The sequence below is a fragment of the Uloborus diversus genome, chromosome 4 (assembly GCF_026930045.1).
Source record: "Uloborus diversus isolate 005 chromosome 4, Udiv.v.3.1, whole genome shotgun sequence".
NCBI lineage: Eukaryota > Metazoa > Arthropoda > Arachnida > Araneae > Uloboridae > Uloborus > Uloborus diversus.
This window is the reverse complement of record NC_072734.1, coordinates 117,214,788-117,233,454: the sequence shown is the minus strand read 5'-3', so window position 1 is coordinate 117,233,454 and position 18,667 is coordinate 117,214,788. Positions and strand designations below refer to the sequence as shown.

The following is an 18,667-nucleotide window of genomic DNA, read 5'->3' as shown; positions in this document are numbered from 1 at the left end:
AAAAGCAAGAGTTGCGTTTATGAGAGCGTGATATGAAATGTAATATAATAGGCCGACAAATGCATGTAAGTTGTGAGAAGAAACTAAATTTTTCGAATGTTGACTGGCGAGAAATACGTGACTGCTTCGGTACAGACTATTGCGAGCAGGAGTGCATTTTCCCAATTTGAATTTCAAGAGTGACCCGATGGGAGGTCACGGGAGGTCACTCTGACCTCCCAGGAATGGCCTTGTTCGGAAAATTTTATCCGAGGATTCAGCAAAATTATCATCATTCGGCAAAAGTTGACCTGCCGGTTTGGCAAAACTATCAACATTTGGCAAAATTTGGAGTTCTATTCGGCAAAATTATCGTCATTCGACAAATAAACTATCATCAATCGGCAAAATTTGGAGGTCCATTCAATAAATTGAGAGTTTCCGCCTTCCGAAAATTTAACTTCGGGTCGACCTTGTTGAATATGTCAGGTACGAGTACTGGAAGTCGTTAAATCCGTGATTCCTGCCTAATTACACTGTGCAGGGAAAAAAAAAAAATGCTTCAGACATTTCGTCGGCTGATTCTTATGTAAAATGACCCCCTGAATCCGTATATGACCTCCGTTTTCTCCCTATACGTACCAATTTTCTTTTAAAGGCCTCCCAAGTTTTTTTCAATTTTCCTTAGTTTCAGAGTACAGTCGGACCTCCATATATCGAAGTAGCAAATTGCCGGAAAATAATTCGATATATAGAAATTTCGATGTATGGAAATGATCTTATTTTATCATAAAAATCTCCTAAAAATAATCTAAAATTAAAAGATTAAAATTAATGCTAATTTTCGAGTATGAAACCCTATTTATAATTTATACGAGCATCGGGTTAAATGAAAATTAATAATTAAAAATTAACAGAAATTACATTTTTGCTCCTTCATACATCTTCATTCTTCGGCAATTCAACTTGATCTGCAACATTAGAGTATTTTCGTTTTGACAATGTAATCGAAAGAAAAGTAAAAAACAAATCTATTTAACAAGGAATGATTTTTACCGAAGCTAAAAAGACTAAAAATGATAATCAACAGACGAAAGGGATAGCTTGAAACTACAGTGCTACTGGTTACAACTAAGACTTGAAATAAACTTGACGAAATTGAAGAACTCCAGAGCGAAACGACGACCTATCTACACACCTCTCAACCCCAGATTCCTTATGAGTTTCGTAGCAACCTTTAGTGAACATAATTTTCTCCCGTAATCTTCATTTTTCATGCGACAAACAGTCTAAAATAGAAAAAAAAAATCTACGAATGTCTCGAAATTTTTTTTCGATATATAGAGATTTTTTCGATATATAGAAACAATTTTTCTATGTAATGAACATAGAAGTTTGCTGGGATTTCGATAAATAGAAATTTTTGATATGTGGAAGTTCGATATTCAGAGGTTCGACTGTAATTATTATTATTAGTATTTTTAAAGTTAAAAGAGCTTTATATTAACTGTTAACATAGTTTTGGCGGGCAAGAGAAGTTCAAAGTTCAAGATCATAGACACCAATAGCAGAAAAGGGGACTGGGGGGTATACCCCCCAAATATTAGAAAAATCATCAAAAACGATCTTTTTATTCTGACTTTTTAAAAAAAGATGTTTGTAAAAAAAACTTTCGATGCAGAATGAGAGTATAAGACTCGCTTCTATGACTCCCATGTCCAAAAATATTTTTACAATGTAAAAAAAGTTAAAAAAAAAAAAGAAAACTATCATGTGAATGTCGCACGTTGCATACGAGTTGAATCGCAGGTCATTCAAAAAGACATTCTTCTGGCTGATTCTTGTGTAAAATAAACCTTTGTTTCCAAATACGACCATCTTGCCCCCCTTTTTTAGAACCTTCCCCCCTCTTTTGATTCAGAGCCATTTTTTTGAATTTGGAGGGGAAAAAGAGCATTACAATAATCGTAAACATCATTCTGAATGACTAGAGATGTGCAAAGCTCAAAATCTTGTGCACGTGTAGCAAAAAGGAAAAATGGGGGGGGGGGGGGGGCTTGGCTTCTATTTTGCTATCGGTGTCCATGATCTTGAACTTTGAACCTCTCTTGCCCGCCAGAAATATGTTAACAGTTAATATAAAGCTCCTTTAACCTCCAAAAAAAAAAAAAAAAAACCACTGAAACTAAGGAAAATTGAAAAAAAAAAAAAAAAAAAAAAACCTTGGGGGAGGGGTCTTTTAGGTACGTATAGGGGGAAACGGTCATATTTGGATATTTGGATACAGGGTGCCATTTTACATAAGAATCAGTCGACGAAATGTCAGAAGCATTTAAAATTAATATTTCGTCGTTAGAGAGCAAAAGTGTCGTATTTCCCTTTTCAACTATTTTCGGAATGTTCTTTTCAAGAATGTCGCATCTTAGGTTGTGCTTGATTCATTAGGCATGAAACATCTGTATCGTCTAGTGAAAGAAGACATTTATTCCAAAAACAGTATTGCACACAAAAAAGAACAATTTTCATTCTTATTTTTAATCACGAATGTATTATTCGCATTTATGTCGGTACTGTCAGGAGAACAATTAGTAACAATGATGGTATAATTTTGAGATATTTCACATAGTAGCTTTGAAATTTTGTGCAAGAACGGCATAAATAAAACGCAACTTTTTAAAACTTACACTTTTAAACAACATTCTTGAAAAAACCTTTTTCATAGACAAAAGTTCCAATAGGGGCTTGAAATATAGTTTTACTGCATGATATCTAACTTTTAATTTTTAAAATCGCTCTCCTGAAAAATCACGTTTTCTGAAATATAACGTTGTTGAAAGGCGTGAGCGGTGTGTGCCTCATCTAAGTATTTATCATCATTCACAATTTTAAAATTAAATCTATTATGCACACAGTGGTAGGGAATTATCCAACTGCCATGAGAAAACAAAAGTAACAACAGTACAGCTGTAATCAAAAACGTTTGGGAAAATTCTGGGTCTGTCTATATGTCTACTGCTCTGCACAAATCTATTTATCAATCCCTTCTCATCTATAGCTTCCTGCATCTATAAGTGTTATTAGATCAATATGTATTTTCTGATTGAAAATAAATATTGATCAATAAGCTTCTTTTTCAATCCATGTATTAATCTATACATATCTATTCACTTATCTACACATATTTATCGATACAAATTTCCTATCCATCTATACATATCTATTCATCTATCAACACATAGTTATAGATACACTTCTACCTATTTATATTTACATATTTATCTATCAAACTATAAATCTATATACATTTATCTTTTACCTATACAGGCACATCTATCTACTAATTTAAGAATACGCTCAAACCTGTTTTTGTGCGATTTTTGGGTGGTACATGACAATTTCAATCAGATTGGGACTCAATTGACGAAATTATTTTCAAACGAGGGCGAGGTAGTATCTTCAAGTGACGACAGGGGCACCCCAATGGGATGTCCCAGTGACCTCCCAAAAACTTCCTTATTCAGGAAATTTCGTCCGACTATTCGGAAAAATTATTTTTTCTTGGTTGATTTTTATTTAGTTTAAAGAAGCAATTCCTAGTTATTGCGTAGGTTTTTTGGGGTTTTCCTACATGAGACTTTTTTTTATGCGGTCCCTATCCGCAGCATAAAAAATTATTTTTAACTGTAACGAAAACAACTTTTATAGCTCCTCGTGAAGTGTCGAACGATTTTATTTTATGCGGACCCTATCCACCGCATAAAAACAGGTTTGGGTGTATATATATGGGATTATTAAGGAGAACCAAGTAATCTACTCGTGAGTAGCCAGAATTTACATAGTGAGGGGCTGGGTGGGGGTAGACATAACAGTTCTAAGGCTGTTCTAAAATTATGTCATCTTTTTAAGAATGAATATAATCTCGCTCCTCCTTTTTCACAAAGTATTACACTTCATTCTTCCCCTTACCCCACTCCTTGTCTCATGCCACGCTGTTTTTTCATGCTTTTTGTAAGAAAAACGTGTGATGTCACACTTCTTGTCCCCCCCAACCCCCTAATCAGAATTCCTCCAGCCAACCTCAATTGACATCATTTGTGGACAACCCTTTAGATATATATAAGCTGCCGTATTGGGATTGGCAATAGCGTATAAAAACCAAGGGTTCGCCCATTGCTCCCTCCCCTCACTGCACTCCAAAACCTATAGCTACAAAGAGATTGAATAATGGAGCTGTCAGCTTCATTTTCTCTTACCCACCAGGATGAAACCCTATTTTTGAAAACTCCCACAGTTCTTGCACGTGAGTATCGAAATGTCTCAGAATGAAAGAAAAATGCTTAAAACAAGAAGGGGGAAAAAAAAATGCCCCCCGACTTCCCTCCAGAAACATTCCACTGGGGTGCCGAAATCTCGATCGCTAAATAGAGAGTTTCCTGCGGAGCCCCAAGCCCGCTCGTCGCCTGCTGCCGTGACGTAACCCCTCGTACCCAGCACTTCCATTTTTGGCAAAAAACTGAGTCACGATGTCTGACTTGTTAAAGAACCGTGCCTTCTAGTGAACCGGTTTGATCATTTCTCCGGCTTCTTTCCTCTTCTGTCTCTTTTCTTCAATTTTATAATCAAATGAGATGGAAATAACAGCTTTCACGTTTCAGAAGATATGTAATTGTTTATTGATGTGCTTGTGATGATATCTCTGAAAAAAGGTTCTCCACCTTTCTTTGCAAAAATATAGTCAACTTAAGATGTTCAAAGTAGTATATTATTTTTCAATGAACTGGATTGTTTAGCCCTTTTTAAGACGAGTTTATTCATAGTACTGAACTAGAAAACTATATATATATATATATATAATAATAAAAGTGAAAAATATTGAAAAGACCACACCAAAAGCCCATAGATGCGCAACGCAGCAAAACTAAAAAGCCAAGTAAATATAAAATTAAGCAAACAGAATTTCAAATATTAAACAAATTATAAATAATTAATGATGATAAAAAGGAAAAATTGCAAACAGCTATTAAGTAGGCAAAGATAAAATATGAATCCAGAGCTCATCAAGCCGTGGACGATTCATTAATTATGGTCAAAAGACCAAAATTTTAACTATGAACTAAAAGAGAATGTTTAAGCTCCAGTACATGAATATAGAGTAACAATGGGCAAAAGCACCACTTGCTAAACTAAAAACAATAAACTAAAGCTCAAACCTAAAACTAAAAGCAGGGGGTTTCGCCTCGACTAATTAGGAAAACAAGTTCCGATAATTAGCCATCCACGGGACAGTACCTGCCTATAACAAAATTGTCTTACCTTGAAATCCATGTAAACAAAGCCGATTCCATTTTTCAACCTGATAAAATTCCATTCCAGTTGTCAACATAACAATAAAATAAAGATAAAAACATATCCAGAGGATCAATCCATAGACATACCGAGTCGCCTGTTTCCCACGTGTAAAAATTCATCCACCCCGGTGATTCATAAAAAATGGTTTGTCACGGTTGTATCATACATTTACACAGTTAAACAGTTTCAAAAGAAGCGAAATGCTCATCGAAGGCTATACTTAAGCAAATGTTTTCAACTAGATTTTTAGGGAAGTTATTATTAAAAAGTAAGTTTTTGAGTACTGAAATTTCTTGCTTAAATGCAGAAATGGTATTGCAAATTCTTTTTATTCTGATAGCTTGCGAAACAATGATGCCAATAAAAACCTTTTTACTTAAGCAGGAGGAAAAATCTTGTAAGCCGTTTACTGTGAAATTGAATTCGCGTCTTTTATCATAGATTGTAGTGGAACAATTTGAGTCAATTTGTATGTTGATATCCAGGAAATTAAAGCTATTTTGATTAGAACTAGTCTTTTTGAGCGTTAATGAACTATGATAAATAATTTTGCTAAGTTCAGAAAAATTAGGAAAATTTATACACAAAAGGTCATCGATGTATCTGCAACAAAGAGGTGTAGAGGAAGGATTGTCAATTAAATATTTTCTCTCATAATATAAAAGAAAAAGGCTGGCTAATGTAGAGCAAAAATTAGCTCCCATTGCAATGCCATTAATTTGTAGAAAACATGAGTTACCATTTTTGAAAAAAATATTGAAATTACAAAATTTAAAAAGACCAAGAAAAAACAATTCATTAAAATCAAGGGAATCCTTGACCGAAATAAAAAGTTCTGACACAGAGGAAAAAAGTTCATTGAGTGGGATATTGGTGAAGAGGTTTTCAAAATCAAAAGTTTCTAAGTTATTTATATCAAGCATATTAAGTAAATTGATCACTTCAACACTATTATTAACAATCCAAAACCAATTCATTTGCTGAAGTTTAAGTTGTTCTAGAATTTTTTTGAGAAACTGTTCAAGCTTTGTACTCAGATTTTTTCCGGTGGTGTTGGTGGCAGAGCATATAAAACGAAATCCAAAAGGTGTTTTACGAAATTTTGGAATTACATATAAGTAAGGTAAGTTAACAGAATCAGGACGTGGCAATTTAAAACGTTTGTAAGCAGCAGCAAATTTTTTGATGATGGAGGATTCATTAAGTTTGGAGGAAACATAAGTGGTGGTTTTTTCTAGTTCGTTTTTCAAAATATTAGCATATAATTTTTTGCTGCAGATAGAGTAATTAGAACTGGCTTTATCAACAACAGTAAAGACAAAGGCTTTTTAAAACTCATTTGTTATAGGCAGGTACTGTCCCGTGGATGGCTAATTATCGGAACTTGTTTTCCTAATTAGTCGAGGCGAAACCCCCTGCTTTTAGTTTTAGGTTTGAGCTCTAGTTTATTGTTTTTAGTTTAGCAAGTGGTGCTTTTGCCCATTGTTACCCTATATTGCATGTACTGGAGCTTAAACATTCTCTTTTAGTTCATAGTTAAAATTTTGGTCTTTTGACCATAATTAATGAATCGTCCACGGCTGATGAGCTCTGGATTCATACTTTATCTTTTCCTACTTAATAGCTGTTTGCAATTTTTCCTTTTTATCATCATTAATTATTTATAATTTGTTTAATATTTGAAATTCTGTTTGCTTAATTTTATATATATATATATATATATATATATATATATATATATATATATATATATATATATATATAATAGGACCAGAATACTCAATTTCACTGTTTTTCCTGAATTAAAAATATACATGTCCAAAAAGTCCTTGCACGCTTTAAAAGTTCATATAAAAGAAAACAAATTGTCGTGTGAATATGCGATTTGCGCCATAATACTTCACAGGTTCAATAATTTATGACATCGTAAAAGAAAAAAGTGTAACTATAGGTAATCGTTGTATCGTCATAGTAAGAAACAAACATAATGTGATGCGTATAATCATTTTATTAAACAGAAAGCAATACATTTTATTGCTAGAGTTCGATGGGTGTCGATCGAACCACATCTTAAACAGTACTCAAGTTCATGCTATGTCCACACACGATATACACATTGAACTCTGGTAATGAAAAATATTGTTTTTTGTTTAGTAAAATGATTTAGTACATGGCGTCTGTTTTTCTTACTGTGACGATACAGCGATTGCGTACAGTAACACTCTTTTTTTCCTTTTTCTTTCCACCTTTTTTTACGATGTCATAAAAAATTCTTGAACCTGTGAAGTATTATGGCGCAAACCACAAATTCAGAAGATAATTTTTTGCTTTTCTATGAATTTTTAAAATGTGTCAAGGACTTTTCGAACACCCTGCATTTTTACGATTATAGCACACTTCAGGAAATTCTTTGAATGACGATCCCATTGTTGTGAAAACACAGTAAACTTTTTAATCTTTCACAACAATTAAGCAAATATCAAACCACCGTAAACACAACGGCAAATACGTATTTACATCCAAATTCGACAACGCACTAAGATAGAAATCATAGCTCTAGCATCAGGCAACAATATTTTCGTTTATTGATGGCCTATCGTCAATAGCGGATTAACAATATTGCAAACATCGCAATTACAAAAGGCTTCAAAATTGCGAAGGCCCCAAAATTGATCCAAAAAAGAAATTAAAACAAATAATTTTACTTATTTCAGTCTTCTGTTTTCAGTAATATTGAATTGAATTGAGTCAGGAAGGTTCAGGGAGTCACAAAATCTAGGTTTTTCAATTTTTATAACAAGTACAAGAATTTCCATGAAAACTTTCTTTGTTATTATTATTTCAAAATAACATTAGTAAAGAACACATCTAACTCAAGAAGAGAAAAATCGGTTTAAGTGATCATATGACATTTGCTTTTACATGCTTATTTATGATCTTATGGAGGAGAAAGTGGACATAATTTCAAAAAGGAAAAAAAATTAAAATTATCATAAATAACTATTGCCCATCAACCCGCGCTGCCAAATAGCGTTTAAAAAAAAGCATTTTTTTTTTTATTTCAAATCAATAATTTTTCGTAACTCTAATCGTTAATAATGACCAAGAAGACGCTTTTTAGTAGCTTTCGATAAAGCTTGATAAAAGTTGTTGCCAAAAAAAAAAAAAACTTTTCCAAACCTAAACTAGTTTGAATTTTTCCCTTCGTGATGTCTGGATAAAGAGACATTAGTAGTAACAATAATAATCAATAAATAATGTTCCTGTTTCAAAAATACTGTATTTTAAGAATAACAGACAAAAGGGCGCATCAATGTTTAAATTCATCAGAGCTTTACTTTAGATTTACTGAATATACCTAACATTATTATTTGTTTCTTTAAGTTTTTTTTTAACTATTGAGAAGCAGAAATTATGAAGTACTATTCCCCTTTTATCATGAATTTTCTTTGAAGATATACTTTTAAACCAAAAACATCGTTTATGTATCATTTTTGAGACGTATACTTTTACGTAAGAGATATAGTTAGCCCGAGTTAGAAAACATTTTTTTTTTTTTTTTTTTTTGACTTGGGAATTAATTTTAAAGTAAAGTGCTTATAGGACAAAAAAAAAAAAGTTAATGGTCGAAAAGTTTCAAAATGGAATCAAGTGCTTTTGACTGACTTCCGTCGTTCAGAAAAACGCAATTGATTATTGTTTCATTGTTAATCTTTTTGTAGATGAAAAAAGGAAAATTATTCAACTCAAATGAGACCGATAAGAGGAGTATTATCGATAGATTTACACCGCTGCTACCACTACTATTTAAAAGCATACAAATTTTCAAGAAACGGCTTCATCATCATTGTTAATTTTTAGCAGTAAAATTGCGCAAAGAGACACTCATATCACCACTGCTATTAGACAAAGCATTCCTTGAGCAAGAAACAACAGTTTTGGTTATTTCATTTTTCTTCACATTCTTACGGGAAAACACGTTTGCGGCATATTGGCATCAAATGGATTATATAATGGACTACGCACTCGCCTCTGGATATCGTAATGAAAAATGACCAACATCATTTGAAATTTCTTCATCAATCATCACTTTTTCTGAGCAAAGTAATTCGATATTCATGAAAAGATAGTATCACTTAATTATCCGCTTTCTCATTCTTTCGAAGGACGTAATAATGAATAATTCCATTGTAAAATGATTGATTAAATATCAGTTTACTCAATCATTTTACTATCTATTCATCAGCCAATTGCGGCGGTGAAAAGCAAAGGGATGTAAGTGGACATTTTCAAGTTTTGAGTAAAACGCGTTGAAAGTTCAGGTCCTAGCTTTCAGTGAAAAGTTTGTCCAAATCACGCTGTATAGCAGCATCTACCAGGGCTACTCTTGCCTCAAAACACAGGGGTGGTTCACCTACCATTTGTACTGGTTATTTCCAAGTTTTTAACTATGAAACTTACATCCCTTTGCTTTTCACTATCTCAGTCTCACTCCCCATAAGTAAATTTTGCAAGATGTTGGATTTCGCTTGTCGTTTTTGCGAGATTTCATGAAAAAAATTTCAAGTATAGACACAGGATTTCTTCTTTCAGGGGGCCTAAAAGTTACGGTGATGATTCAGACATCGTAAGAGTTCATGTACCTTTAATTGAAATTCAACAGTATATATCAATTAGAATTTGTTAAGTACTGAAAAAGAACGTAATTATAAGAAATTTAAATTTCGGTATGAATTTCTCCAGTTTGAATAATGCTAATGAGAATTGCCAGAATCAAGTCCTCCGGATTATCCTTGAACATTTATTTTTGTTCCTATGAACTGAGCTTCGCTTCTATTATTCATTTTATTCTTTTAAAGCTGACTAATGAGCTTGAGTTTATTTTAAATTTAAGTTAGAGATTTAGTAAGAGGTTGATAAAATGGTAGAAACAATCTAGATTGTGTATTCACACTTTATTTGAGCCTCAAAGATCTTAGATGCGCACAAAACTCAAAACCGATTAAGTCTAATACCAATGTCTTTGCAGAAATTTGTCAGATATTCTGTTTCGAGAGGTTTCATGAATTATGTGGCAATAGAATAATCATTAACGTCTTGACACGACGCGATGTCTTGTTTAGTATGACACATTACTGGTTTGATATCACAATGTGGTATTTTTCATAAATGAACTCGCTGCTACCATTTGTGATACTAGGTTATTTATTTTAAGGATTATTTTTAACATAGTCGAACCGGTTTAGGTAAAAGTAGAATGTTATCCAGAAATCTGTCACTGCTCTGTGAGTTTTTGAAAAGGAAAAGTCAACTACGTAAGATGTTACACCCTTATGATAGATATCAATCCAATTAAGAGTATGATAGTTTTCGTAAAGGGAATGTTGCTGTACGCTTTTGTTATTATTCTCACTTTCCTGTCTTCAGAAGTTTCCTAGTTAAGAAAACCTATCAACATTATCTATAAATCTATCACTATTCTGTGAGTTTTGATCAAAGATAAGATCAACTATTTTCAAGATGCACAGATGAGCCTGCTGATAGACAAAATTAGCTTTACTTAGGAATTATTTTTCTTTAAATAGTACTAATTCCTACCAGACGTACTGAAGATTTTTTTATTATTATTATTATGTCGGGGATTAGGTTGGTCAAACCATCTCCCTTCTTGCAGCTCAATGCAAATTAGCCTATGAAAGATAGTTGTCAAAATGTGGAAAAATTGAAAAAGTGTTAATCATGTAGACACAAGCTGTTAAATGTAAAAAAAGTTTATTGTTTCACTCGAAGAACACAGGGAGCAATCAGAAACATCAGCGATACCTTTACTGTATAGAAGGTTCAAAAATAGTCATGTCTATTGGAAAACCTAAAATTACCTGAAAAAACTTGCCGAGGAAAATCTACATGGGGACATGGTAGTAAAGAAGGTTCAACTACCCTCCTCACAGCATACAAAACCTGGGAATTGTTTTATAAAAGTACGGAAAGTCTTCACAATAATGCAGTGGTTCCCAACCTTTTTCACGTCGCGACACATTTTTTTTTTGTGCGCATGTGTGTGTGTGTGCATATGCGCATAAATTGCGCATATTTTACATAATAATTCAAGGTGCTTGAGATATTTTATTTAAGCTTAATGGGGTGTTTTTTTTTTATTTCTGCAATGATTGCAGAAATAAAAAGATTGTCTCGATACTATCAAACATACATTTCGGTACTTCCAAAATTTTTGCATTTTAGCAGTGACGAATGCAGGATTTGGTTTTCTCCAACTTTCTATGAAGTGAATAAAAGCATTTTCTTGACACAAGCCCGTCGCTACGTCAAAAAATTGGGAGGGTGTAACACCGACGATTTTTTTCAAACATATATATGTAGCAAGACAGAGAGAGAGAGAATATTCAGATTTAAGCTTGGAGTGGGGGAGAGGGAAGTGTCATTACTAGCATATGAGCAATAAAATTAAGAGAATTGCGTTAGAAAGCGAAGAAAGATAATTAACAATATGAACATACAGTCGTAAAGCTAAGATTCTAAGAACGCAATTATAGGCCATCTTTGTAAACATTGGGAAAAAGGTTTTGATTCGGAGCCGCTCTACCGTAATTTTTTCGGAAGTGAAGTTCCAAAAAACGAAATTTTAGACAAGTTTTAACGATGTGCGAAAAGAGAGGATTTCGGGTGCTCCCAAGACAAATTTTTCATATAAGTCCAAAAAAAATAGAATAGTAGGTTATCTTTGATGACAAGGGGGAAATGGTCGGAGATTCTCACACGGATTTTTATTTTTATTTTTTGAAATTTAAGTCCTAAAAACTAGAGTTCATATGATCTTTAACTATGTGAAAGGGGACAGCAAGCACTCCCCTGGAATTCTTTTCGAAATAAAAATCTTAAAAACACATTTCTTGGCTATTTTTGACTAAGTTAAAGAACAGAAAGGGGTTCTGGGCTCTTCCCCGGAATATTTCCAAAATTAAATCTTAAAAAGGCAAATACAGAACACGCTTCAGGATAAGGGTTGGGATTTAGAGAATCTCTCACAGAAATTATTAGGAATTGAAGTTCCAAAAATTAGTTTTAGACAATTTTAGATGATGTAAGAGGGACTATTCAAGATTCTTTTGCGAAAATTTGTAGAGATTGCAGTCCCTAAACCAAAGCTTAAGATAATCTTCGAAGACGTTCGGAATCAGGTACTCTGGCATGAGAGGAGGTGGGGTGGTTGCTGTAGCCCCGTAGTCTTTCTCCAGAATTCACCATTGTTCAAATATTGATGCTACTTTAAAATGATGCTATTTCCCCCTATGTATTTTAATTTTTCAACAATGCAATGATTTATTTTTAAATGTAGGGATAATGTCGCGACTACTTTGGGGGGTCGCGACCCACAGATTGGGAACCCCTGCAATAATGGAAGAAATTTGGTAAGGCAGAGCAAAAAGGGGCTGTGTAAGTTTACATTCTTGTTTGGCCAATTGGTCGGCTCTTCCGTTACCAGGTATATCACAGTGGCCGAGGATCCACTAGAAGTTGATCTCCCAGCCATCAGTGATGAGTTCCTCAATTTTTGATTTAGTAGCTTTGACTCGTTCTGACTCGTCATCTTGATAATTGCAAAGTCAGGGAATCGCTGCGTGGAGTACTAAAAAGAGGAAAAGTACTAATCCTGTTATAGATAAAACCGCGGGTAAATCAAAAATGGAATATTCTTTCATGCTGTAAGAATACCATTTAACATAAGAATAAGATCCAAAGAAGTCTTATTCCATCAGTTTCCTTTTTTACAGTTGCGGTTTCTTAGTTTGAGGTAATATCATTGCACAATTCCGAAAATAAACAGAAATCTTGAATCTCCGTCCTCTTCTCGATCGGTTGCGTTCTAGAAGGAACCCACGGACGTGTCTGTGTTTCTTTTCGGAATTCGACGATTGTCTGACATTCGAACATTTCGGCGTCGCAGTTGGGGCGGTTCCGAACGCCAGCCCACGTCGCTGCACCCTCCGCCTTCCGGGGCGGACCAAATTCATCTCGTTTCGACATCTTTTGGCCTTAAAATTAGAGCTACGATGATTTTTGGAAGATACACCGTCGAATATGAGTGAGAGTGACCTAATTATCAGACGGGCTATCCAACATCTCTTCTGGACAATATTTACAAGTAGGTAATTTTCGTATGTTATTCCTTCTATTCAAGTAAATGGGTGTTGAATAGTACGTGCAGTTTTGCAACCCACGTGAAAAGGAAAGTGAAGAAAATAAAGATTAATGGGAATATAAAAAAATTGTATTTATGTTTTTAATGCTTCAACATGCATATATGCCCACGCTATTATAGATCATCTTGCTGTGGTACATTCCTTTACAAATCGAAACTTTTAGTATCTGATGAGGCTTCTCATTATTTACTCCTTGTTTTTATTTATTTATTATTTTTTTTAAATAATAATAACTTTACGAATACTGATCTTTTTCTTTGGACATTCCTGAAACTGCTCCTACTATTTGCGAAACATCGAGATAAAAAGTGATCTAACATGTGTTTGCTGGAAATGTAATTTGCAACAAAATTTGACGTTCTTATCTCCAATGCCAAAATTTCTTAGCGGGGATAAGCTTGTAATGAACTTTGAAAAAGGAACTCTGTTTTATTTGGTTCCATCGAAATGCTTACAGACCAGTTGAACTTCGGGAATTTATGAATATTCTAATTTGAATACTTTCTACAGCTTTCTTAGTAGTATTTAGTTTCTATAAAAACTGATTGAATCTTTTCCCAAATTTCAATCAACTCTCAAAAGTGACTAACTCTAATTCTTCAACATAAGATATTTTCTGTGTTACTTTGTAATTAAATACTTTTGCTACTATGTTTTGTTTCCGCGAAATTGTTTTGTTAATCTATATAAATAAAACAAAGAATGTGTGTAATAAAACAAAGAATATATATGTATGTTCCCTATACAAATCCAGTTTTCCTCGGATCTGAACCAAATTCTTCAGGGAGGTACTTGGGCACACGAGAAGGAATGTAGGGGGGGGGGGGGGGGGGAGGGGTTCGAACGCCAAAATAACCAAACCGTTCGAGTTTTAAGATCAGAAAATGGCATTAAATGGCTCTTTCTACCCGAAATAATTATCCAATTTCTTTGATTTAGGTCCCAATTGAAAGCCCGCAAAAAACACCCATACAGTTCATTCATTTCCTTCGAATTTAAAGGGAAAAAAAAAGCTGCGAAATCACCGGGAAAAAATTAAAAAGCACTGGTAAGCCTAATGGAACAAAAATTTTAAATCGAAAAATAATCGTTTGCACGATAACATTTTAAATTAGCGTTCAGAAGGTTGCCACTTTTTTTTTCTTGGCGGTGACTAAATAAAATTTTGTTTTTGTTTTGAGGTAAAAATTTCCCTTTTTGATTATTATTTGGCGATTTATCTTCCTTTTTTTTTAAGGATTTTAGTTGTATTTATGGAGTGTTGCGCTTAATTTTTTCGGGAACTTTGGATTTGCCGTTTTCTTTCTTCGAGAATGATTATTTTGTCGGGAAATTTTGTGCTATTTTTTTTCTCTAATTGCAGCCTGATTGTTAAACATGCGTCACTTGATATTTTTTTTTTTTTTTTTTTTTGGAGGTAGACTGTGCAAAGCCGGGCAATGCAACTAGTATGTAAATAAAATAAATATTACATTTTTTAAAATTTCAATACGTTTATCTGTGAATATTTGTGAGGAAACGTTTCTGTACTATGTTACTTTTCGATAAAATGGTTCGAGTAATACGTATTTACAACTTCTATCGTCATTTCCATCTTCCAAAAATCTGTAAATTATTTGCTGTCTACTTTTCCCCCTGCTTTTAGTAATACTTAAGACAGAAAAATAATCACTTTGTCAGGGACACAACCTTTTTTTTCTTTTGTGTGAGGTGGATATTACAAAGGGATAGACTCATCATAGGGGTGCCCATCCCCACCAAGAGCAAGGGCGCACGTCACCCCCCTTCACTACCACGAATGACCTCCCAACTTGGGAGCCCCCCCCCCCAACCAAAGAAGAGCAAAATAACCCCGAACATTTCAATGGCACATTCATGACCCCTCCTAGGTTTTCGTATGCGCGTATGCGGGTGTTAAAATCAGTACTCTCATCATTAAATGTTGTTACTAAGGAACAACATTCCTACCTGAACCCCCAAATGACGGGAATGGTCGGGCACTTTTTGCAACACATGAACGAAAAGCCAAGTTATTTAATTGAATTAGTTCTGTTAAATTTACCCGGAATATTTAAATAAAAAATAACATGAAATAGAATTCAATGACTTCGAATTACTCGTCAGTGTTGTTAAATATTCCCATTCGTCGAGAAAGAAGATCTCGTTCATAAGAGTATGAGAATTTTTAACATACCATTAACCTAATTGAAATTCTAAAGATTTTCTTCCAGTCATTACGCTCAACCATCAACAATGAATTAACTGTTTAAACACTTTAATAATTACTCCATACCCGAGAAAAAAGAAGTGAAAGGAAATACTGTCTTCCCTAAACTTTTTTTCTGTTTGCTTCACGAACACTGTCTGTAAAAATAATTGGCATTATTCCATGTTCCGTTAACTAAACTTTTATGCCTAATTTATAAACGACATGCTCTTTGGGGAAAAGATATGCAAATGAATCTTATTTCAAAGCGTTTCTCAAGTAGACAAAATTTTGACTTAATTTTTTTTATCAAAGGTTATTGAACCACATGCAGAGAAAATGTTTCTTCTATGCTTGGCATGAGAGGCAATCTCTCTAAAATGCCATTGAATTGAGTCTAAATTACTGTGTTCAATCGCAGTAACTCGAGAACTTTGATGGCTAACTGGATACGTGAAATCGGTCCATCATTTGTTCTCACCCTGTATATATATATATATACTATTCATTAAACCGAGCAATTTTAAATATTTCATCTTCAGTTACCTTGCCAGCGCTAAAAAATATTAACTGAATTTTTCAAGACGCTATGTATGGTTGCAATAAATTGATTGATTGTTACGCACTCCACGCGTGTGGTCGCAACACTGACAACATATAAATAAAGTATTTAAATGAAAAAAATAAACGAAAGCAAAGTATTTGAACCTATCAGAAAATCTGTCTAAAGCCATAGTTTACTGCAATGTCATAAATACGCTTCCACACGACGCGCGTCTTCATCCATTAACATCAAACACGATGCGCGAAGCGCCGTCACCATTAATTTACCGTATTAACGACTTTGAAAACTGAGTATCCACGTGGTGAGAACTTTCGAAGATTATAAAGAATAACAGAGGGCAGTGAAGGTCGAGGCCCGTGGGTGGCCCGAATGCCGGCCACTCATTGCCAGGCATGAGGTGAATAGAAATGAGAAAAATAGAGCAAGATAATGATCATGAATTTTTTGAGTTCTTGTTCTTCTGGATTAAAAATATGCGGTATTATTTGTCAAATATTTTATGTTTTAATTTAACTCACGAGAAAAGTGGTTCGTTCAAAACAGCGGTGTGTTGGTGGGAGAGGGGTTCTGCTCTTATTTATTCCGTCATATTCTTGTTTCAAACCAGAAAATGTTATGTTCAGGAATTTGATGTTTCATACAGTGTGAATTCAAAAAATGTCCAAAACTTTAAGAGGCGATAACTTATACCGAGATGATTCGGAATAATATAGTATTAAGGGCAAAAATACATTCTTCATGCTATCCAGGGCTTTCTACTGGAGTTTGATAAAACATTCGATAGTTTTTTTTAGAGCATGCAAATAACGGTTATTTTCAGCTGGTTAAATCAAAGTCATTGAAACAAAAAATTAAAAAGTTGAAGCCGATACTTGTTTTGTGGTTTTAAGAACCCCCTTCTGCAATGCAGAAAAAAGGCTTTATCTTGCTCTACCAAAAAGTAGCCACCAGCAAGACCAACTTGTTTTATTTTCGTTAAGAGAATTGTTTCTTTACATTTGTAGTGTATAAGAAACCACTACAATTATGAATTTATTAAAGCAAGCCCATGTGAACAAGCCCCTGTCAGCTTAGGTAGAACTTTTGCCCTTCCAAAATCCCGTAAAACGTCCTTATCTCATGATAAAAGCTTTTTCGCTCTGCAATACTATGCTATTCCGAATCGTCCAGGTGTACTCGATCCCCTATTAACGTTTTGGACACTTTTTCAGATTCTCCCTACATAAATATTTATTAAAATATGTTATAAACTAATATTTTGACTTCGGCATTTGCTTATTAAATGTGTTTTTTGTGATCTTCTAATAGTGCCAATTTCTGTTTCGTTTTAAAAAAATTTAAATCATCCAAAAGAGAACCAATTCATTGCTTTTGACAGCTACAGATTTTCCGAGATTTCCAATATGTTTCTTGATAAAACGTAGCTCGGTTTTTAAGATAAGGTAACGGTAACAGAGCAAGCAAGTGACCTGTTTTCCAGCTCGGGAGGAATTCCAACACCCTTTGGTCAAACACGGTTCCGGTAGCACTCTGTGTGCTTTTGACATCTTTTGTGCAGAACAAACGAGGGCGTTTCCTTGAAAAACTCGACATGATGTGATTGGCAAATTTTTAACATAGTTTCCAAGATCTATGCTTACACTTTCAAAACAGAACTCTTAGCGTTTGTTTATTTCTTTCCAAACAGTCCTTTCACTAAATATATGACTAATAATAGTTTTTCACTGAAATAAAAAGTTGAAATGTAAGAAAGTCTATTTCATAACTATGCAATATTAGCATTTTTAAAAAGAAAGACGAAATCGTTGGTGTTCAGTCCTTTCACTAAATATATGGCTAATAATATAGTTTTTCACTTAAATAAAATGTTGAAATGCAAGAAAGTCTATTTCATACATATGCAATATTAAAATTTTTAACCAGGAAGATGAAATCGTCGGCATTCTGTCACAAGTCATTAAGTCCAAACACTTGTTTGACGAATGATGGCAATGGTCTTTACAGTTAGTTATTTTATGATGTCAAACAATTATACAGTTTGAAAGTTACATCACGAAATTTACTTAAGAATTAGGGATCTGCAAAATGAGTTTTGCTAATTTTTTTCATAAAAATACAGAAGATTAAATTGGCAATGCTTGTGCTTAATGACTTTCACCTGAACAGAGACTATGTACTGTCAAAAAAAAAAAAAAAAAACACACACACACACACACACACCCCTACACACACACACTCAAAAGACAATTGCAGATTATTTTACAAAATTGTCTTTTTCCAAAATTGTGTGAAAATTATATATTTTTGTTGACCTGGTGACCATGCTGAGTGAGTCAGAGACATGTG

General features: G+C 33.9%; 1 protein-coding gene across 2 annotated transcripts in view; it reads left to right on the top strand.

Annotated features, from left to right (window-relative positions):
* The window catches only part of LOC129221409 (restin homolog), a 126,491-nt gene that overhangs the window by 9,449 nt on the left and 98,375 nt on the right, over window positions 1-18,667 (top strand). Inside the window, exon 1 of one of the 2 annotated variants that reach the window (XM_054855889.1) lies at window positions 13,334-13,492. The exons of the other annotated variant lie outside the window; for it this stretch is intronic. Within the exon in view, the coding sequence (XP_054711864.1) occupies window positions 13,429-13,492 (64 nt within the window). The 5' untranslated portion in view covers window positions 13,334-13,428. Of the gene's footprint in view, window positions 1-13,333; window positions 13,493-18,667 lie in introns of those variants that run through there. 2 annotated transcript variants of the gene reach the window in all.